The sequence below is a fragment of the Sorghum bicolor genome, chromosome 1, assembly GCF_000003195.3.
Source record: "Sorghum bicolor cultivar BTx623 chromosome 1, Sorghum_bicolor_NCBIv3, whole genome shotgun sequence".
NCBI classification, from domain to species: domain Eukaryota; kingdom Viridiplantae; phylum Streptophyta; class Magnoliopsida; order Poales; family Poaceae; genus Sorghum; species Sorghum bicolor.
Genome location: NC_012870.2, coordinates 11,101,955 through 11,125,439, shown reverse-complemented (window position 1 = coordinate 11,125,439; position 23,485 = coordinate 11,101,955). Strand labels below are relative to the sequence as shown.

The 23,485-nt window shown below is 43.2% G+C and overlaps 2 protein-coding genes and 2 long non-coding RNA genes across 6 annotated transcripts; 2 read left to right on the top strand and 2 right to left on the bottom strand.

Annotated features, from left to right (window-relative positions):
* On the bottom strand, positions 6,971-7,692 carry LOC110431676. The gene is made up of 2 exons (XR_002449115.1): positions 7,656-7,692; positions 6,971-7,239 (listed from the first exon to the last, which is right to left on the bottom strand). It is a non-coding gene; the product is annotated as an uncharacterized LOC110431676 (long non-coding RNA).
* LOC110431675 lies at positions 7,924-15,667 on the bottom strand. 2 transcript variants are annotated; one of them, XR_002449114.1, is made up of 4 exons: positions 14,998-15,667; positions 9,367-10,453; positions 8,991-9,259; positions 7,924-7,968 (listed from the first exon to the last, which is right to left on the bottom strand). It is a non-coding gene; the product is annotated as an uncharacterized LOC110431675 (long non-coding RNA). The 2 variants fall into 2 exon arrangements; XR_002449113.1 differs by lacking the exon at positions 7,924-7,968 and adding an exon at positions 8,457-8,744 and having other exon boundaries at positions 14,998-15,666.
* Positions 8,091-11,001, top strand: LOC8054183 (growth-regulating factor 9). The gene is made up of 4 exons (XM_002466636.2): positions 8,091-8,567; positions 9,117-9,302; positions 9,609-9,927; positions 10,186-11,001. The coding sequence occupies exons 1-4, from the start codon at positions 8,306-8,308 to the stop codon at positions 10,724-10,726; spliced, it is 1,308 nt and encodes a 435-aa protein (XP_002466681.1). The 5' UTR covers positions 8,091-8,305; the 3' UTR covers positions 10,727-11,001.
* LOC8056727 (translation initiation factor IF-2) lies at positions 21,261-22,422 on the top strand. Of its 2 annotated transcripts, XM_021451772.1 has the most exons (2): positions 21,261-21,496; positions 21,589-22,422. In XM_021451772.1, exon 2 carries the CDS (start codon positions 21,625-21,627, stop codon positions 22,159-22,161), a length of 537 nt encoding a protein of 178 aa, XP_021307447.1. In that variant the 5' UTR covers positions 21,261-21,496; positions 21,589-21,624; the 3' UTR covers positions 22,162-22,422. The 2 variants fall into 2 exon arrangements, with proteins under 2 accessions (XP_021307447.1, XP_002466680.2); XM_002466635.2 differs by having other exon boundaries at positions 21,261-22,422.

The following is a 23,485-nucleotide window of genomic DNA, read 5'->3' as shown; positions in this document are numbered from 1 at the left end:
CGCCGTGCGGCCGTGACACTACCACCGTGACTACGGTGCCCCCGGCTTCTTCGCTGCTGTCCTGTCCAGCACTCCAGCGGCGTGCGATCCGCGAGGATGTGACGTGTGACGTCGTCCCCTTGCATATCCTGCTGCTCCCGTGCTCCCCGGCCGGGCACAGGCTTGGTCCGCGTCGCGCGTGACTTTTTGCAGCACCATCGGCGCCGTGCACATGGGCCTGACAGCCACTTCAATTTGTTAGCCCTGTGGAGTACGTACGGGCACGAAGAGGAAATGCTTGTTTGGGGCACTTGGGTCTTGTTTAGGCCCTGTTTAGTTCCCAACCAAAATTTTTTTCATCCACCACATCGAATTTTTGGACACATGCATGAAACATTAAATGTAGATAAAAAATAAAGTAATTACACAGTTTGGTTGAAAAACGCGAGAGGAATCTTTTAAACCTAGTTAGTCCATGATTAGCCTTAAGTGCTACAGTAACCCACATGTGTTAATGACAGATTAATTATGCTTAATAGATTTATCTTGCCGTTTCTAGACGAGCTATGTAATTTATTTTTTTATTAGTTTCTAAAAACCCCTCCCGACATCCTTCCGACATATCCGATGTGACACGGAAATTTTTTATCTCCAATCTAAACAGAGCCTTAGTTCACCTCGAAAACCAAAAACTTTTCAAGATTCCCCATCACATCGAATCTTAGAGCACATGCATGAAGCATTAGATATAGATAAAAGAAAAAACTAATTGCACAGTTTGTCTGTAAATCACGAGATGAATCTTTTGAGCCTAGTTAGTCCATGATTAGATAATATTTGTCAAATAAAAACGAAAATGCTACAGTACCAAAATCTAAAATCTTTTCGGAACTAAACAAGACCTTGATTTAACCTATGGGTTTTTGTTTTCAAGTATGGTTCTTTCCCTGCAGCGCGCGATCATGCACCTACTACGCATTAAGGGAACACAAAACAAAACACAGAATCATTAAGGGAACACAGTAACAAAAAGCTGGGATAGACCCTCCCCACTCTGTCATCAGAGGAACAACTAAGCACAAACGTGGCTTAATAAACAATATTCCCTCATACGACGTTTTAGTCTTTCTAGATTCATAACAGTTTTTACTATGCCTTTTGATATACACTAATGTCATTATAATTTAGAACGGAGGAAGTATTATACAAGAACACATGTGATGTTTTGGGGTTTTCTTAAGCCAACCATTCTAAACTTTGGATACATGTTGATTTTAATGTGTTGAGTTTCCATATATAAGCACAACACGAGTATATTTGTCTTGAAATGTTGTATCATAGAGGATAGTTTTGCTATGTTAAATACTTTATAACAGAAAAAAACCTTTCAATGCTGTGTGATTATTCAAAACGTCACTTGTTTTTTTATTAAAGGGGCAAGGGAGTATCTACTAGTCATCACAAATCATCTAGAGTTTAGTTTGCACCATGTTAAGGTCTAGACATTGTTCTATGTTTGTTAAACTTTTAAATATTCCTCATCCAATTGATAAACACTAACTACATATAACAACCTACCCTTTTAGGTATTAAACCAGCAATCTATGTTTTGTGATCTACTGAATTCTCACGTGCGGATATAGCACAAATACTGTAAGTTTGAAACCATACATAAAGGCATTAAAAATTGTATAAAAAACTTCCATAGCTCAATGGAGGTTATGTTCCACCTCCATGAAAAATCTCATGATCAAACTAATTAAGTTAGTAGCTATACCCATAGATCCAACTTGATATCTTAATTAGATTGGTATTAATTGTCCCTTAGTTCAGATTCAAGAAGCCTCCTATAGTCTGTTAGATTTCCAAGCACCTAGCTTGCTAGGAGATGAGGCTCTTGGAAAGCAATTTTTGTCAAGTTGTTATGAATGTTGCAAAAAGAAAGGTTGCACTTCTACCATGCCTTTATGTTGATGTGGAGATGATGAGTTATGCTCATATGATGCTAATGACATGGACATATAAGAGAGTAATAAACTGAACTACACTTGTCCATGTTTACCTTTTTCATATGAGATGAGTGCACAAACTTTAGTTTATGGTTTTTGTGGTAGTTGAAAGTTAGCAAAGGCATCAAAATCGTATTCTGAATTTTCTCTAGTTTGTTGTGTTCAACATTTGTAGTTTATTCCCTAGTTAGTATATATGAGATTGAACCTAGGATAATAGCATGAGACATCATGTTGAACTTAATGATTTCATTAGATGTAAGCTGCACCTCGGCTGAAGTCGATGCCTATAGAAATTAATGTTGCTTTGTGTGGTTGGTATCTTGTTTGAAATCGTTTTGCGCATTGACTGATATTGCGATCGATAAAATGGTGTCGTTCAGAGGCAGCACACTAAATTTCCAGCGCTAATAAAAAGGAGTACTCCCTCTGTCCCTGAAAGCTGCAACTTTTAGAGTTGTCCTAAGTCAAACTTTTAAAACTTTGACCAAATTTATAGAAAAAAATACTAAGATTTATATTACCAAATTAATACCATTAGATTTATCATTGAATATATTTTCATAAGATACTCATTTTATGTCATAGATATTGATGCTCTTTTCTATAAAGTTAGTCAAAGTTAAACAAGTTTGACTGGCACGGATTCTAGGAGTTGAAGCTTTCGAGGACGGAGGGAGTATCTACAAAGAAGCAGGACGCATGATCTTGAGCCGGAGCTACGAGCTCAAGCACATAAATATACTCCTATATACGGGTGGAGACTCGAGAAGTGTAGAGACGCCCGGACCCGGAGCATTCAAAACCGCGCACTGTTTCAGGTATACGTCGGCCCGGCCACCTCGGCTGCCGATTCTCAAACGCGGCGAAAAAGGCCCTTGTCCAAACGCGATCCTGCTGCCGAGATTGAAGCCGGGCGCCGGAGTCTCGTATTTTAAGCGGCCGCGCGTACCGACCGCCATTGCATTGGCGGGCAAGTTGCGCCCTAGCTTGCCCTAGCTAGCTCATCCACGAGACGCGATCGACCGAGCATGGCAGGGGAAACGGCCAACTGTTTGCACCGGCCACATCATCATGAGACATCAAATCGCATTGATGATCTCGCGCACACTTGGCAGCAATCTGCACCGTACGCTGTACGTACGTACTCTGAGGTACTAGTAGTCGCAGCAGGTACGTACACCCCGTGCGGTGGCGAGAGCGAGAATGAAACGGGCCGGGTGTTTAAAAGGGGTCGGCGCAGCGTATCCGAGCGCGCCGTGCAGAGGTTCCGTCAAATCTCCGCTGTCTGTCCTGCCTAGCTGCACCCCACGCGCGCGCACACACACACACACAAGAGATCGATGCATGAATGATGACGCTACTATACAAAACATAACAGCCAAGGCCCCATGCATGCAGCCAGCATCCTCCCTAAATGACACCCGTGCTCCTGGCAGGGAGGAACGCCACTGTGCGCTAACAGCGTTCGACACTGTGTGTACGCAGGGCGCGTGCGTGTATTTGCCGCGACTTTATAGTCGAGTGCCGATGATGAACAGGGACGGATGATCTAGAATCACCATCCAGCAGCCTAATTAATAAAAAGCTGTTTAAATTAGTTGTACAATAAACTATCTTAAGTTAAACATCAGAAATTTCTATGAGATTTGGAAGAGAACTCATTATAGGAAATTTGGGTTGTGGCGCCCCATCCTACGGCCCCTCTAGCCCGGGGCTTGGATCTGCCTCTGCCAATAAGTGAGCATCTCAGCTACCTCACCAATAATCTATTTCTACAATCTATTTTTATTTTCATGAGCGTCTTCAGCGGTATCCAAAACAAAACATATAATTCTAAAATCCTGATTTTGCCATTTTTCCAATACACGGAAATAATTCTAAAATTCTGGTCGTGCCACCTTTTAAAACATATATTATAAAAACAACCTATTACCGACAATTTCCAATATAGTTTACTTAAAAACAAAAGGCAGAACCATTTGAAAGGAAAAAAAACCATTGTCCGTGTCACACCGATACTCCTGCCATTGTCATCATTAGGTCTTCCTCTCTAGCGGACTCAAACCTAAAACCTCCAACATGGAATCTTCATTGCACACTTTATTTTTCAATATTCTCAAATATAAAAAATAGTGTTCGAAGATCTAATTCCGATGAACCTCTCTAGCAGGGACAACAGTTGCATCGGCATCCTTGGTTGGCCGATGTCAGCCACCCTTAGCACGAGGACACCCTACTCACAATCAGAATCTACAAAATGAAATCTCCATTGTCTGCTCTACTTCTCACTATTCTAATATCCAAAAATAGTGGTCCAAGATTCAATTTCATCGAACCACGAGATGATGGAAGTCTATGCGGCGGTGTGTCGAGGAAAAAACCAACACTTGTTTGCATATCCTTGCCATAGATGCCTTCATTTTTCCAAGCACAAATAGATTAGGAGTTAGAATAAAGAGTTGTCGGAGGAAGGTTTTTTCATCGTGCCAGAAAATCAAGATTGAAAGTAGCTAATTTATCGAACTATTAATTGGAGACAGTGGAGAAGCCACATGTTAAAACAATGATTAGGTCCAAAATTTCACCATATATGTACCCCTACATAAGATGTCTATGCACCCACAAGCTAAGTGCACCTTCCTCTAATTTGCTCTAGCTTCGTCACTAATTGGAGATGCCTTAATATAGTGGTATTAGTGATCGTCAGTACTACTTTTAGATTTATTGTCGAAGATACTTCTCTATTCGGGGGAGGATTAAGGTTGTTTTTTTATGATCAAAGTAAAAAAAAAAGGAATCTGTTGGAGTGGGAAAATATGCTCAACTCACCAAGTATGCCTTCTTTTTTGTTACATATTCTCAAGTTACGAGAAAGAATGAATCTAATGAAACTTTGATTAGAAGTAAGCGAATGAAGAATATTTTTGTCTCTTAACCGGTAAGCAATCAGTGAGAGGGATAAATGAAACAATTGGAGAGGAGGCGGCCAGCGGCGAAGTACCAGAAGTGGATTGAGTACTCTTGTCTCATGGCAGCTCGAACAATCAACTTTTGAGTTAGCTGAAAGCATTTTTTTATATTATAATAGAAGAGAGAGAAAAACTAGCTCTTGATCAATAGCTAAGCTCTTGCACATATTTCAAGATTTAGTGAGAATGTCATGTGGGGCTATCTATGTTACAAGCTAAGAGTATGTGCTAAAAGTTATCATTATTGGAGAAGTTGTGTTAGAGCTATTAACTAGCTCTTAGGCCAGTCTCAGTGAATACTTTTATGACGTTATTTTTAATAAAACTGTCATATCATATAAAATGAAATGAAATTCCGATTAAACATCTACTCTCAATACAAAAGTTTCATTCTACGGTGTCATGCGCACTTACAGCTAGGTAAAAAGATCACTTACTACTACTCTCTTTGGTCCACCTCTGAGATTCTTTTTATACTTTTGATGTGGTGCACAGTCAAGTCCTCCAATAATCCTACCGTGCATGCGGGGCCAGCCAACGCGCGCTGCCGTTGTGTGAAGTGTGATCGATCTTGCCGAGAGAAAGAAAACATTCGTCACAGCGCAACCAAGCGTCGGCCACATGGTTTGCCCGCTGGCCTGTCGTCGTCGTATGAAGCTGGGTTGGTGCAACATGGTTGCCAGTGCCACGGGGCCATGTCCCAGCGGCCGACCGAACCCCCTCCTCCCCTCGAAACTCACATCACATGATGCTTGGGCTTTGTTGGCTGCTCTGCTCGCCACAGAGCGGCAGGCAGGGCACACCACCGCCGCATGTGGCATGCAGGGAAGCACGGGCACGAGCAACGTACTACTGCCAAGGCAAAAATGTGCGCTCCTGCTATCAAGAGAGGGGCAGCGAGAGAGTCCGAGACCGAACTGAACCCAAGAGAGGAGGAAGAGGAAAACGCCGGCCGGCGGTTCACGAACGCGCGAGCGCCTGGAGTAATTTCACTGGGGGCGAGCAGAGCAAAACGGGCGCGCGCGGACGGGGTCATGAATGGAGCCCGAGCCCCCAGAAGGCCGGGGGCGAGGAGGGGAGGGGGACTTGAAAAGCGTCACCTCTACCTCGTGACCGCGCAGCGCAGGCTGGGGTGGACGCGCCCGCGAATGGAGACTGCTGCCTGCGGGCGGACCCATATGCGCATGTTTGCGCACAGCGCGGGGGCTGTGGGTGCCTCATGTCATGTGATTGTGACTTCCCGGCCAGCAGCAAACATCACCCCAACCAACAAGCCGGCCTACAAGCGGTAGGTCCTGTTACCAGTATTACTGTGCCAATTACTCCCTCGTGTTTGTGCTTCCTTCAATAGGTGCTGCTGTCTTTGGCGCAAGCAAAGGATAGGGGGGCCATAGGGGTATCTGGAGACCCAGCGGATAAGATCTTCCTAGTGCATGTCAAGTTTTAGCCATAGAACAGGTACAATAATGATGTTATAGCTAAGGCTCTGTTTAGATTGAAGATGAAATTTTTTTTATATCACATCGAATATGTCGGAACAATGTCGGGAGAGGTTTTTAGAAACTAATAAAAAAACAAATTACATAGCTCGTCTTGAAACTGCAAGACAAATCTATTAAGCATAACTAATCTATTATTAGCACATGCGGGTTACTGTAGCACTTAAGGCTAATCATAGACTAACTAGGCTTAAAAGATTCGTCTCTAGATTTTTAACCAAACTGTGTAATTAATTTATTTTTTTTATCTATATTTAATGTTCTATGCATGTGTCCAAAGATTCGATGGGATGGATGAAAATTTTTTGAGTGGAAAAGCCTAAACTAATCAGCATTTTTACTCGTATGGAGAAGAGAAGAGAGTCTGGTTCTTATTCTAAGATCAAGCTGGACACGAAAAAACACAAGAACGAAGAGAGTTTGGCTCTTATTTTAGGACCAACCTGGATACGAAAGCATAGACGTATGTGAACCCAAACAATAACATATATGTAAAGAGAAGTAGAAAAGAGAGAGTAAAAAACTTATTTATAGCTAAGTAGAAGGCAACTATTATATGGCTTGGCTCTTATAACTTGCCTTATAACTAAACACAGATCTTATGTACTTTCTACTAACTCCACAAGGTTTCACCGAGATGGGGCACATCTTTTACCATCACAAGGGCAGGTAAAGTTTCCTCTCTCACTCTCACCCTATCCAGGAGTCAATGCCCCACAGTTTACAGCGTGTGTGAGCGTCACATGGATGAAGCTCCGCCATTTACTTCCTCGTATTTACCTGCAAGGATACAAAAGCCCTAGTTATTGAACTACAAGTACCAGTACTAGTTCGCAGAAGTTACTCACGCAACGTACCGCCCCACGGCCACACACAGTTATTGCCTCATTGGGCTTTCTTAACCCCACACGTAATTGCTTGCTCTATAGTATGACATGACTATCTGTCTATGAAAATGAAATTGCTGCGAGAAAAAGGCCAAAGATAATATTTATTTATCATGTCTTGCAACAGTAGTACACCACGCCTTTTTCCTTAAACTTACATAAAGGTTGAGGCGAGTACATGACATGTGAGTTCACTTCATACCAATGGGCGATGAAACAAAACCCGCACAGACCTATTTTCAAGAGGCAGGGCCCGTAGTAGGCCCTTTCGGTTTGATCAATCATACTACGTGTGGGGTTAGTACGTACCTTTGGTTGTAGATTGAGATTCTGCTTTAACAACTCAGGCCTTGTTCAGTTCGCAAAAACTGGTGAAAAACGGCACTGTAGCACTTTCATTTTTATTTGACAAACATTGTCCAATTATAGAGTAACTAGGCTCAAAAGATTCATCTCGTGGTTTACAGATGAACTGTGCAAATAGTTTTTGTTTTTATATATATTTAATGTTCCATGCATGTGCCGCAAGATTCGATGTGACGGGAAATCTTGAAAAATTTTGCGAACTAAACAAGGCCTCACTGCTACACCATCCGTGGTACCCGCTGTCAACTCACTGTCACTGTGATGGTCATAAATAACAATAATAATTAAAACCCTAGGAAATGTTGTAGTACTACCATAGCAGTATTGTATTGAATTCAAAAAAAAAAACTCTCAAAAGGAAATCTCTCAAAACTCATCCAAAGCCTTTAAAGAATGGATGAAAGGACTGGTGCTATTTAAGGGCCACCCTCCTAGTCCCCTAAAGAGCCACTGCCTCCCACCAGAAAAGCACACCCACCTTCTCTCTCCCAGTCTCCCTCTCTCCTCAAAACTCACCAGCCTGTCCCCAACAATGCACACCAGCATCCATTCTCCCCCATCAGCAGGCGGCTCTTCTTCTCCCCCAAACCCAAATGAGTGCTGAGTTTTGCGCTGCTGCTGGTGGTGGCGGTGCGGCTGTGGCCATGGAGTTCGGAGTCGTCGGGGATGTGATGGGGCTGCAGCAAGGCATCGCCGTCACAGCGCCATCGCCCAGGGACAGCAGCGACCTGGGTCTCCTCAAGCGAGCAGCCCTCACCCAGGCAGCGGCGGCGGCTGCTGCCCCCTACCCCTCCCCCTTCCTCGACGAACAGAAGATGCTCAGGTTCTCCAAGGCGGCTCACACATTGCCCTCAGGTTTGGATGCCTCCCCCTCAGTCATCAGCAACACATTTTCTTCCATCATGCCCATCCATTCTTCCTTTCATACGCACTGTAGAACCAAGATGTTGTGCCCATTCATTCCTCCTTTCATACGCACTGTACAAGTAGAACCAAGATGCATGTTCTTGGATGGATGGATGGATATGTTCTCTGCAAAACATGAACATGATAGAATGGCCTAATAATATTCAAAAAAGAAAAGCAAAAGTCAAAAGGAGAACAGAGGTGCAGCATTCATGGAACTTGATGAGCTCTCATGAATGCTATGCTACATGGAGGGGCCTAGCATTGCGGCCATAGGGATTTGCACAACGCTACAGCTCTCACTGGATCCTGGGCCCCTCCCTCCCCGGCCAAGGCCAAGGCTGCCTGTAAACATTTCATCTGCTTTTTTACCTTTACACTTTTGTCTTGGCGCTCCTGCCCTTCACCATGCACGTCTCTGGAGATAAGGTTGCTGTTTCGCTTCAGCATTTCAGATTTGGTCAGACTAAATATTCTCCTTGTTTCACAATCATCTAGGCTTGGATTTTGGAGGCCCAAGCGAGCAGGCTTTCCTGCTGTCCAGGACCAAGAGGCCATTTACTCCCTCGCAGTGGATGGAGCTGGAGCACCAGGCTCTGATATACAAGTATCTCAATGCAAAGGCCCCCATTCCTTCCAGCCTGCTCATTTCAATCAGCAAGAGCTTCAGATCATCCAATAGAGGTATGCATGCATATTCTGAATCAGAAAAAGTTAGTTTCTCTACTTCAAAACTACTAGCACTTACAATAAACAAATGGATGCCTTTGCAGTGTTACATGGTAAATAAAAATGCTGGCAACTCTGTAGTAAATGAAACCACAAATCATTAAGTTCGATATATGAATGTCATGGAACTACAAAGATATTTACATTCAACTATTGCCGCACCAAATTGTTATGTACCCAAACAATCATATGCCATAAAGAATAACCACAGTATCCCTTTGGATATAAATGCAGTGAGCTTGACAGACTTCTGTAATGCAGTGAGCTGGAGGCCTCTCTATCAAGGCTACACAAACGCAGATTCCGACCCGGAGCCTGGAAGATGCCGACGAACAGATGGAAAGAAGTGGCGATGCTCCAAGGAGGCAATGGCTGATCACAAGTACTGTGAGCGGCACATCAACAGAAACCGTCACCGTTCAAGAAAGCCTGTGGAAAACCAACCTAAGAAGACCACCAAGGAGGTGCCTGCTGCTGCTGGCTCATTGCCATGTGCTGGGCCACAAGGTAGCTTGAAGAAGGCAAAAGTTAACGACTCCAAGCCAGGCACTGTCAGCTATTGGACAGATAATTTAAACAGGTAAATACTATACTCTTACAGAGTCATCTCCTTATATGAGGCACCCTATTTTAGCATCATATTTGAATAATAAAAATCCCAATTAATACTTATGCATCCTATTAATAGCATTGACAACATTACATTTTGGAATAGTATTAGTATGTTACATACTTACATTCTGGAATAGTGTTAGTTCTATATAAGATTATTTTGATTTTAGTTGCCACTTAGCAGTCATAATAATTCCCATTTTGAAAACATTGTACACATTTTCAGGACAATGCTGAACAGAGAGAAAGCAAACAAACTGACGGAAGACAACTCTTTGCTGCTTAATTCTACGAATAGCCAGCCCACCTTGTCCCTGCTCTCTCAACTGAAGCAGCAGAATAAACCGGATAAGTTAGGTCCCACACTGGAAAATGAGTCAAACTCAGACACAATATTGAAAGCATGGGGAGGCAACCAGCCTAGCCACAAGGGCATTTCCTCCGCACAGCGCCATGATGCTGACTCCCTCCAATCAGTCCTTCAAAATTTCAGCCTAGCCCAGAATGAGAAGATGGAGTCAGAAAAGAACAAATATTCTGATTCCATGCTAGTTTCATCAACTTTCTATTCTGCAGACGGTCCACGATCTACCTGCCTTACACCTAACATGACACAAGTGCAGCAGGATTGCATATCAAGCTCTTGGGAGATGCCTCAAGGTGGACCTCTAGGTGAGATCTTATCGAACAACAAGAATAGTGAGGACTTGAGCAAGTGTGAATCAAGGTCATATGGTTGGTTATTGAATCTTGACCAAGCACCATGATTCCTAAATCCATGGAGAGCTTGACATAGATATCTCACCATGGAAGCAAACAATGGTCAGAAAAAGTAGGTTCAAATGACCACATTGTTTGCCCCATGCATGCTCGCTATCTACATTTGTATTTCTGTTTTGTAGCATTTAGCTAGTTGAATTTTCAGTTCTTCTGAATCTGGCTGTATCTTAAACAAATTCTAGTTTGCGTCAGATGATATCTTGCTTGCTAGATGTTTCATGTTTAACTTTCAACAGGAACTTCAGATATCCATTTTGATCAACAGAAAACTGTTTGAAGGAACTATTCTCACACTTTTTTCGGACATGCAGGAGAGCTACATCATCATTATATTAAATTAAATAAGAGTTTAGAAACCCTGGTTACACCCTAGACACCCTTAAATTATGTTTTTCTCATGGGTTACTGAAATATAGATTAAATGCATGAAGATGAACACATAACTGTTATTGCAGACATTGGGGTCATTTCACAATGGCTGCAACGTAGGGTTAGAATTGACAGGAATAACAGAGTACCATTTGTAGGAAACCCTTGGATAAGTCACAAAACTAATTACTGCAATCACACAGTTAATCATTTCATATATATGAGAACTTTTAGAGTGCATTTCCAAAAACAATCCAGCCAGGTTCCAAATCATTGAGAACTTTTAGAGTGCACTTCCTGCCAGAGTTCCAAACATAATTCCTGCTCAACGGCTGTACCAATATATGGGATTCGTGTATGATGATAATTCGAACAGCCTGGATAGGAACAGCAGCCAGGTGGCCACAAAAGAACCCAAGTTCATGTATGACAATTCGATGGCCACAAAAGAATCCATGGGCCTTGTTTTGATCCAAAAACTTTTTGGATTTAGCTCCTGTGGCACTTTCGTTTGTATTTGACAATTAGTGTTCAATCATAGACTAACTAGGTTCAAAAGATTTGTCTCAATTAGTTATTTTTTTATCTACATTTAATGCTTCATGCATGCGTCCAAAGATTTAATGTGACGGAGAATCTTGTAAACTTTTGGAATTTTGAAGGCATCTAAACAAGGAAGTTCATGTATGACAGTTCGATGCAAGAAATGAATCCATGACTACTCATACCGATATGATCATCCAGAACAGCTATGATGATATATCTGAGAATGCAAAAGACTGATAAGCAGCGCAGAGCAATCTATCCAACTTGAGAACTAGACAGAAATCACAAGAGACAAGTAACCACTAGCATCATTTTGGAGAGTATTGTCACCATAAGTGAATAAAGAAACCAATGAGCTAAACAAAACTCAAATAAGCCAGGGACAACAGAAAAAGGTCATACTTTTCGTGCGAAGAATAAGGATAGGTAATACTGATGTCTCATCCAGAAAAAAAGTGATTATTATCTCTATCACCACAACACAGTCAGTGTCATGATTTGGACCAGAGCAACCCGCCAAATATCACAGTAGACAAGCTGCCAATAACATTCACTTCAGACAAAGAGAACTCAAATAAAAAAAACTAGACCAGCAGGGGGCAAGACAGCCCCCGGGCATTGCCTTAAGAAGACGACCTTCTCACACATGTCGAGAAAACCCCTGAACCCAGCAGCACCGTAGCCCATGTGAGAACAACCACGACTAGGCCAAGTCTTAGACCTGTGCTTTGGCGTGGGAATTTGCTCCCACGGGGAGTCTGAACCGGGGACCTAAGCAGTGCTACTCAGACCACTTAACCAACTCAGCTAGAGATCCTTTCGCAAGAGAAATCAAATATACCATGGGCAACAAAAACGTTCGTAGTTTTCAAGCAAAGAATGAAGGTGCTGGCTCAGACCTTAGCAGCCTGGGACGAGCACTTGTCCACATTCCGGGAACGGGAACGGGCCCATTCCCACGTTATAAAATAACACCCCAAGTTCCTGTTCCTGTTTCACGTCCGAACATGGCTGCTAAGTGCTAAGGCTCAGACACGCACAGAGCTCATCAAAATATGGTCCTTGAATAAATCAAGTCTCAGCATCGAGAAACGAACATTTTTGTCATCACAGCCACCCTAAATAATCCAGATGCACGAAAAGACCATAACCTTCTGACAATAAATAAGGAAAACATACTCATTTGCACTGGCTCAGACACGCACAAAGGTCATCAAAGTTTGGTCCTTGAAAAAATCAAGTATCAGGATCGAGAAACGTATGTTTTTGTCATCCCAGCCATGCCAGATGAGCCAAAAACACTACTAAGAAGTCCAATCAACACACATAAATACAAGATGAAATCTATCCCTTTGCCATTTATCCTGTCAGCTGCAGATAAAAGGATATTTGCACCCTGACCATCCCACGACCAGAATCAAATAAACATAGTGCAAAATCATTAGTAGAGCAAAAATTTCAAGAACACAAAGGATAAGACATGAAACTACCTCTGCTAGGAAGTAACCAGCAGGAACAAAAATCGAGGATGAAAAGATCAGCAGAAAGGTCAGTAAACATGGACTCTGCATTGCAATGGCTCAGACACGCACAAATAAGGTCATCAGAATTTGATCCTTAAATGGCATTAATAAGAATCATAATCAACCAAATATCCTTTTTGTCATCACTGCCACACAGCAGCAGCAGAGATAGATCTACTCGTCACCAGGTCCCAACTAACATTGATTGAAGAGAAAAAAAGGCTACAACATAGAGCTGCAGCAATCAAATTGATGTGCGAGGGTGCGTAACCAGAAGCCCATCGTTTATTTGGGCCACGGCTATTAGAGCCCCAAATTGATCTGGGAGCGGCTGGAAGAAGAACGCCATGGCCATCAAATCTAGAAACCACAGCTCCTCATAAATGACCAACCTCCCATTAATAAATAGGTGAAGCAAAAATTCAAGCAATAAATGATCAACACGACAAACTCAGGAAGAGCAAACTCTTGGTCTCAGCAATCTAGAGAGGGCAAAGGCCAAATATCCATCCAAATCAATAAGGCTGAGATGACGAACTGAAAGCAAAGAGGAGGGCGTTGGAGAGATTTGGTCAACGTGCGTGTGTTTGGGGGATGAAATAAGAGAAACTCAAAGAGCATCCATAAAACTTGGATAAAAAAACAACTCCCCAAAAAAATTGACCCCGAAAATACAACCGTACCACAGCAGCTACCAAAATCCCAATTTTTGTAACTGCCATGTCATTAGTTATTTTCATCGAGCTTCTCCTGAAATCATCAGATTGTGAGGTTCAGAGCCATTTCCCGTCGTGCCACCCAGGCCCAGGCCACAGAGCAGTCGTCAAGCCAGCCGAGGCCAGCAGCATCCAGCAGCCCAGCCAGGACATGACACAGGGAGGCAGCCGTTGCAGCTGCCAGCTACAGCTAGCATCCGACCAGGAAAATTGGCTGCAAGCCAGGAAGGAGGCTTCAAGTGCCATTGATTAAAAAAGAATTTTCAGCATTTGAACATAACTATTTGTAGCGGAATGACCCGGAAAACAAAAGGCTACCCTGACACAGTTATTCCACCGTTAACTGAATAACTCAGTTTCCTGGTAGTGGTACCATGACCAGTGCTGAAACATAAGCTAAAAGGCAATTCATCATTCATTTTTCAGAAGCAACATATGAATGGGGAAATCCCAGGGTAGAGGGACAATAAACGAAGACAACATGACACACTCAGATTGGTAACAGGTACGTAACAGGTAGCTGTGAGAACATTACATAATGCGGAGTTAATCAAATTCAGAATTAGTAAAGTAATTTATGCTAATAGGTAGTAGTACATGCCAACATTAATACATAGGCAGTAGTACTGCTCATTATCTGACAAAGGGAACTGAAAATAACATTACCCAACTAGCCACTGCCACAAGAAGTTGGAGAAAGTTGGTCTGGGAAAATCCCATATTTCCTCATAACCTTGAGTTATCTTAATCAACTCAATTTGCATTCCCACAATGAGCACGACAAGAACAAAACATATTAAGATATTGCAAAGGCAGCAGAAATATTGCAAGATCACTACACCCCTGAACCCTGACATATTTAGTCTTGCTAGAACCATTTAGTCAGTACTGATCACGATGCTTGCTCAACACTTGCCCTGCCCTTTCGGATTACATAAAAAATTGCATTACCCTGACCTACCGCACAAGAAGTAATCGGTTGCAAGTACAGAAGCACTCGCCAGTACATACTAAACTTCAGGGAAGCCATTTTCAACTCAAATGCACCATCATCGTCTACCTTGATGTAGCTGAATGTCAAACAAGCAAATACAGGAAACTCACCGGAGGAGATCAACGCAGCAGGGTGGCTCCCGTAGCACGTACGTAGGTGACAGGAACTCCTCGTCACCGCCTTCTTGGGACATCGCATCCGCAGCAACTTATGCAGTGGGCCAGTGGCCGGCCGACCGTTGACGCTACTATGACCTGCTGTCTACAACGGGAAGGATCCGCCGCCGCCGAGCGCCTGGGGATAGGGATCGAGTTGCCGGCGCCGCGATTGGGTTGTCCCCGGGCCATGGTCGGCGGAATCGCTTCACGGGGGTGCGCCGACGGAAATGGCGGCACGGGGACGAAGGAAACGGGAACGCGGCAGTCCGGCGGGCCGCGCTCCTCGCGCTCGCAGGACAGAGCGGAGGCGGCTCTCCACCTCTAGCTAGCGAGGATTGCAGGGAATGCGGCATGGTGTACAGAGAGCGTCTTGTAGTCGAGTGCCAGTGAGATGAGAAGATTCTAGAAGGAACTGGGAACCCTACCTATTTTTTGCTGGGCTTTCTGATCTGGAATATATACTGCTTAGGCATACGGCCCAATAAGCCCACGAGTTAAACTTCCTCATTGCTGGGCTGTCCGATCTGGAATTCGTACTGCTTAGACACACGGCCCAATAAACCCACGAGCTAAACTTGAGTACGAGGCGAATTCTGGATTTTCTTTTTTCCTTCCAGATCCACAATTCAAGTTGTCGGCATCGATTTTTTCTAAAGACAGTGTTAGTTGTATTTTGCATCATCATATGATACGATTCTGGATTTTCTTTTTCCTTCTATAATAAATCTACAACTAAAGGTTAATATGCGGAAGACAATATTAGTAAAAGTAAGTAGTTTGCATCATCTTTGACTCGTCTTCCATACTTTTGCATCATTGTTGACACGAATTCCGTATTTTCTTTTTCCTTATAGACTTACACATCATATTTTTGGCACAAATTTAAAGTAGGAATAAACTGAAGCAACGTGCTGATGTGGAATTAGATTTTATTTTTCCTTCTAAATCTACATACAATGTTCTTAGCACAGTTTTATTTATATAGCTTGCCTCACATTTAAAATTACAAAAAATAGATTTTCGAAAAGATGCCTACTAAGACTTTTGAGGAAACGTCAACATTTTCAGCTTATTTAGCAAAGAACATAGAGTAATTGGTTGCATATTCAAGATAAGTAATTTAAGTGTTCATTTTTTTTCTTTTATTAATAGCCTTAGGGCGTATTAAGTAGTCTGATTTCTTACATTCTGACGAGCCTCATTTCGAGATTGAAAAAAAAAAGAATAAAAACAAGGATACATAACTTAGGATAATGTTAGTATCTAATATTGAGTATGACGCCATGGACTTTGTTGTCTTAGGCCTTGTTCAGTTTGTGAAATAAAAAGTTTTTGGTCACTGTAGCAATTTCGTTTGTTTGTGGCAAATATTGTCTAATCATGGACTAACTAGGGTCAAAAAATTCGTCTCGTGATTTTAAGGCAAATCTGTGTAATTAATTTTTGTTTTTTCTATATTTATTGTTTCATGCATGTGCCGCAAGATTCGATGTGACGGGGAATCTTGAAAACTTTTTAGTTTTTAGGTTAACTAAACAAGGCCTTATTTGCTTCAGGTGTAGTTGAGGTTTTTTCTCAAACACAGGTTTAGTTGAGGTTACTAGGTGGTTTGGATGCTTGCTTACAATTTTGATTGTTGAAGCCTTCCACTTCCTAATCCTAAGGCCTTGTTCACTCCGAAAACCAAAAAGTTTTTAAGATTCCCCATCACATCGAATCTTGCGGCACATGCATAAAGTATTAAATATAGACAAAAACAAAAACTAATTACATAGTTTGTTTATAAATCGCGAGACGAATCTTTTGATCCTAGTTAGTCTATAATTAGACCATATTTGCCACAAACAAACGAAAGTGTTACAGTTGCGAAATCTAAAATTTTTTTGCATCTAAACGAGACCTAAAACAGAAACACAAGTTTGGATACCATACTGCCATTGTTTTTGTCTTGTGCAATAAAAAATAAATACATATAATATATACTACCTTTACCAGATCGAATATGACTACAAATCTACAATAAAAAGAAAATGTTAGAGGTTGCGGGGCAGTTGGGAATGGGATGCCGGATGCGTGGATCCCTTGCATGGCTCCCCAGATGTATATTAGAACAAAAGAAACACTGCTAGTAAAATACAGTACTTTATATTGCCACGCCAGGAGAACTAGCCACGAGATCAGATTATCCACATTAGAAAAAGACTGCAACTTGACAGTTTGATTCAGTGTCCCTGTATGCCTTGACTCTCATGCAAACTGGCCCATAGCTAAAGGGGGACGGCGTAACAAGAAGGAACACTAGATCTCAAAGACCTGGGAAAATCATAAACGTCAAAAAGAAAAAGAAAAAAAAAACGAAAAATCGAGAAATTCAGCGGGTATGCATGTGCGAGGCGCGTATAACCCAAGAACCCATCTTTTTCACCGGGCAAAGGCTATGTAAACCTCGTGGAATCGATCTGGGAGCGTCGTGGGCACCGGAGCCGCAGCCATCGAAACCGGAAGCCGCGGCCTGTGGATGTGACCCAGCTCCCTTCCATTAAATTTAAAAATTAAAAATCAAATGAGGGGGAGAAAAAGCAGATGGCGAAACTAGTATAGAGAGAAATCGATTTCAGGAGCGGGAGCTGGAGGAGAGAGGTCGCCACGAGCTCGGATCGAGAGAGATCTGCACTGCGGCGAGGGGATCTGATCTGGAGGATGATTTTGGAAGGGGAACAACGGAAATCGTATGCGGATTTGGGGGCCGCGTCACGATCGAGAAGACTCCTTCCTTCCTTGGATGGGTCTGGGTCCTGCCTGCCTGTCCTCCTTTATAGGCAGCCGTTCCATTCCACCTGGCAGGGCGAGGAGAAGGGGAACGGGAACGGGAACACTGGAACAGGATCGTGACGTCATCATCATGTGGTCTCGTTCAGGTTGTTTCTGATGCGCCCCATTCTGCTGGCCTGTTTGACGGACGGGTCCGCATAACTGAGAACAAGTGGCCCAAGCCGGTTCCTTTTTGGCCCAACGAGGCCCGAGGCCAATTTGCCGCGAGGGGGTGGGAGAGGGCCACGCAAAGGTCGTCACGCACGAGGCACGAGCACGATTCAGTCGGTCGCGTTTGGAAAGCCCAACGCCCCCAACCCATATGTACCATCTGATCTGCCAGTGTTCTGCTCCAAAAAAAAAGAAGAAAAAAAAACTGCTAGTGTTCTTAAAAAAATGATCTGCCAGTAATAATACATATAACATAATATAAATAAATCAAATCAAATCATCCCATCGAACTACAGTCCGTACAGGTGTTGGATGAGGACACGTGTCAGGAGGACGATTTGGAACAAAGAGGTAAACCACCTGCATGCCCTTCTTTAGGAAGACATCGTCCATCAACCGTGGAGGCCGACGAGATACTGCGCGTGTGGGATGCTAGCAAAACCATTCACATGTGCTAGCATTAACGTGTGCTAAAAAACAAATAGGACAAAATCAAATTATTTGTTCGTCGATTGCGGGAGTCAAAGAGTCGTGGGAAAAAAAAGAGAGCACAGCCCTCTCGGTCATGGGGATTTCATGTTACCAACTGAGGGTTGGAAAAAAAATTGACGTGTGAAAAAGATGTGTACATGTAGTAGCATCATATCGACCTCTCCCCCTGGCTCTTCTTCGTAAAGAATGTTATTTGAGACGTGGCTAGTGTTAGGGAAATTGAATTTGTTTATGCGGCATGGCTCCTCCTCCATTGAGGGATTGAGTTCATCAGATCTTTGGGGAGGGCAATCTTGTGGTTGTAGCCGACAGTGATATAGCGGGTTATTGCAGGGGGTGAGATGGTGCTACCAATGCAACCAAAGAGTAGGTGGAGAGGGCATCTAGTGTAGAAAGCCTTATAGGAGAGTTTTGTAGATCCGATATAATTATTTTGCCATATTCTATTGTTTCTAAAACAAGAATGTTGTCATCTTGTTATTCTAGCACAACCATTTTTAATGTTTTTCTAATGAGTATATAAATAAATATGGGAAAATCCTAGTCAGCCAATGGATGGCAAAACGTCATAAGGCCAGTCTCAATGCATAGTTTCATGACACATTTACCAAGACTGCAAACTAGGTAACCGAGCCAGATGAGTTTTATGGGGATGAAACTCCTCTCTCATCTGATGAAACTCCTTCATTTAATGACTCTGCCAAGTCAGCAATTTTGCTTATGTGGCACCCTATTTAATGTGCATGACACTCTCATGAAACATACATTGAGACTGGTCTAACAACACTGGCGTAATCGGGTTAGCATTAATTATAGCACGAACCACCAGAGGCTATGAAGGGTAGGTTCATAGGCAAGAAATTTAAGGAGTCGTCGTTAGTGCATGGAGGACTTGGCAGCGATTACATTGATTCTAGTTGCTCAAGTGACATATAACATCCCACGCTGTGTTGCTCGACTCCAATGATACCCTCGCTCTCTCAATGTCGCACCGCTAACCACCATTTTCTTCCATTCTGGCTCTCGGCTGATTTCAACATTGTGTCTACCACTAGATGTGTCTTTGGACCTCAATCTAGCGCACCTCCATCATTATTTCAGTGACCTCCTAGAGACCCTCTTACACGGTCGCCATGGATACCTAGAACTTAACTCTAAAGACGAACGATATATCCTCGATTCCTAGTATCTTGCTCCTACAACTCCAACAATTTGCTAAAAGTACTTGGCATCCTACGATTTTTGCCAAAAACCACAAAAAACAGTCTCCAACAAGTTGACAAAACTACTTGGCAAATTTGTGAGCTTGGCAAAATTTTCCCTTCACTTGGCAAATATGCCAAGTCCTCTATCGCTTGGCATCATGTGTATCCCAATTTGCTAACTAGCTTTGCCAACTTGTTGGAGACTCAATTCTGTGATTTTGGCAAAAATCTTAGGATGTCAAATTCTTTTGCCAAGCCCAAATAGCAAACTGTCGAAGAAGGCCTTTTTTTCACTTGGCATTTGGTTTTGAGACTTGGCAAAACTATAGATTTGTTAAGTGAGTTTTAGCAAACTTTTGGAGTTGAGAAGGCTCTAGTATCCTAATACTACGATCCTACGATACCAAACAATAATTGATACAAATGAACTTTTAATTGTTTCAATTGTGATAAAAAACTATTTAAGTTAATGCTGTTGAACAATATCAAGAATTGCACTTAAATGTTAACAATAAAATAAATTAATCAAAAACAATATTTCATTAATTATTTGAAGTACTGCTTAATGAAACACGTGCCAATGCATGTTCTCGAAAAAATTAATTATTTGGAGTATATCTATATCTTATATTAAGAGGAAAGGGTTCCTTCGAATCCCCTTTTTTTATTCCAAAACTACCCCCACATTCTCCATGTCCCATATCCATATGCAACCCAAAATCATAACCACGCGTTTATATGAGTCCGAAATACTCGCGTCCAATGATGGTATTGTTGCCGTGAAAAATTGATCAGGTATATAGTCCGGTTCCATGACGCTAGCAATTTGTAAATTTCAAAGGCTCCGACGATCCTAATAGACTTAATTAGTTGCCTGGTTTTTACGTGGGAGAGAACGAGCTCTGGGTTGATATAGGAATCATAGGATATTAAGATATCATATCATCAGTCACATGCGCGCAGACCGCAGATGGTAGGCGCCAAACTGATGGCATTCCAGCACCGGAACCCCAATTTGTCTCCATAATACTCGATGGCCAGGCCTGCCGAATAATTTCTATAGACATGGAAGTCACGGCCCTGCGTTTTGACTCTAGCGCTGTAACCTAGCGTTCAGGTCATAATCTTGCATTATTCATTCTCCGGCGGACAACATAATGGTCCATCACACGTACGTTGACGTGGTACTTTATAAGTACATACATGAACGAATCATACATAGCTATTAGATATAAGTAAGATACATACTGCACTGTATTGTGCCTAACTGCGAATATACACAAACATGCAGACACCACCATACGCGTGCAGGTATATACCAAACCGAAACACACCCACAAGACAGATCCAAGAAAAAAAAAAACAACAGTGCTGCGGCATACCGGCCGCCGTTAGATGATCGGACGCCGCAAGCATGCCTGCCGGCTGCCGATCGGTGCAGTCCGTTAGCCACTGAGCTCAAAAGCGATTCGTGTGTCTGTTCAGTTGCAGCCACCATGTCCATGCACAAAAGCGCGCGAGAGGAAAAACCGACGCAAACGGCTTGCAGGAAACGACGCGCACGGCCGGTCAAGCCACCACTTCTGATTGCAGAACGCTGAACCCCGTCGCCATCGCCGGATGCCCTGCCCACCCTGCCAGCCTTCTGCCGCTGCTGCTATAAAGCTCCAAGAAGCCCGTCGCATCTCTCGCTCACGGCCGCCGCCGCTGATCGCGCACATAGGTTTTCCCCCTGTCGCGTTGCTACAGCCTGCTGCTCTCTCTTCGTCGCGGTTGGTCTCCTTCGTCTCCTCTGTCTCATCCCTTTGGCGCGTGCTCTTCACTCTCTGTTCTGTTAATGATCGAGCTTGATCGATCGCGTCAGATCGAGCTCCAGGAGTTTCCGGCCGACGACGACGGCATGAAGCTGGAAGCTGTGGCGGCGTCCAAGTCCGGCAGCAGCAGCAGCACGGTGGCCTTCTCATGGGAGCATGAGCCCGGGGTGTCCAAACAGAGACACTCGGACTCCGAGGCCAAGAAGCCCACCGCTGGCGGTGCGTCCCGCGCGGAGGCTGTAAGCAGGAGGACGCCGGCGAGCGCTAAGAAGCAAGCGCCTGCGCCTGCCGCGGCTGCGACGGCGCACCAGCACCAACACCGCCTGCGCGTGCCGCCACCTCCAGGAGGGCCGGGTGCGCCGGCCGCCTCGCCGCCGCCGGGGAGGAGAAAGCCGAGGAGCAGCCGCGGCGTCAGGCCGGCGGACGACCCGTTCCTTGCAGCCTACCTGGCCTGCACGGGGGACAGCGCCAACGGGGGCAAGAGAGTGCTTGGCTGGGCCGGGCTTGGGCTCGGCCTCGGTCTTGGGATGCGTGGGCTCGGGCTCTCTTGCAAGAGCTCGTGTGAGGCCGTGGAGGAGTGCGTCGTCAGGCTGGCTAAGATCCCTGGACTCGACGAGGACTGAGTCCTGCCCTATGTTTTCCAATCCTATATTCCTATCCTTTTTTTTCTCTATTGCTGTGACTTTTTAATCATTTGCTACAAAAGTCCAAAGAGACTACAAACACTGCTAGTAGTAGTAAAGTTGAACTAGTGTCCACCACCCTCATTATAATTGTACACGGTACATTAAAGTTACTGGTTACTGGTCTTATATCAGTGCAAGAAATTACCCCGCTACATGGTGCATTGCTGGATATGCCTTTTTCAAGTTGTTTGGAATTGCTCGCTGTGCTCCAAAACTACATGTAACGTCTTACGTCTTGTTTGTTTGGCTGATAAATTATGACATAAAATATTGTTTGTCTGATAAGCTCAAGTGAATAAGATGTTAGAAGGCAATGACATGCAGTGTCCATTAAAAGTTAGACCAAAGCTACCAATTATTGCAATATACTCTCTTTATTTCAAATTACAATATATTTTTTTCTTTTTTAGATTTTTTTACTGTATATCTAAATATAACGTATATCTAAATATCTTATAATTCCAAATAAAAGGAATATTTGATTTCAAAGTATGTTTTTAGTGTATTAACCAAATTTTGATAATTCTTGTCTACTGAATTAATGCCACGGCTCATATGTTCATGACAATATATATGAATATTAAAGTGAATCGATCTTTCAATTTGATTTATTCATAGATACTGCAGCTATTCTGGCACAACATCGAGGGATAGCTTTCCATTTTTCACACAGAAAACCAATACGTTTAAATCATAATTTTTATGTTTTAAACAAATCATGCATCAGAGATGCTGATTATATTATAAATATAAATAAATTAAAAAGGGACCATATGACAGCAGTAGCAACTCCAAAGGCTCTTACAACGGTAGAATTAAAGCACAAATCGACCACAACCGGTTCCGTTGAGACCTCTACACACATGACACACCGCACAACCCCCATCTCACCACAGCTCCACTGAACCATAGAATTGTATAACCATTTAAAAAACTTGATTGTTAAATCTTGATGAAGACACTCGAGCCTTATCTTGTGGCATTTAGAAATACCTTTCTCAAACATTTCTAATAGCTTGGCCATGGGTTCGTTGGAGAGAATAGGGAGCCGGAGCCGGCCGGAGCTATGTCAAACGCCCTCTAAATAGGGGATTGCTATGGACGGTCGCCGCTGATGACATTCCAAACACCGGAACTCCTTTTGTCTCCATGCTCGACGACCTGCCGAATTATTTCTGAATGTACGCATGGAAGTCACGGCCCTTGCGTTTTGACTGCGTTGTAACCTATATATCGCCCGTCGTCCATCACACATTGCGCG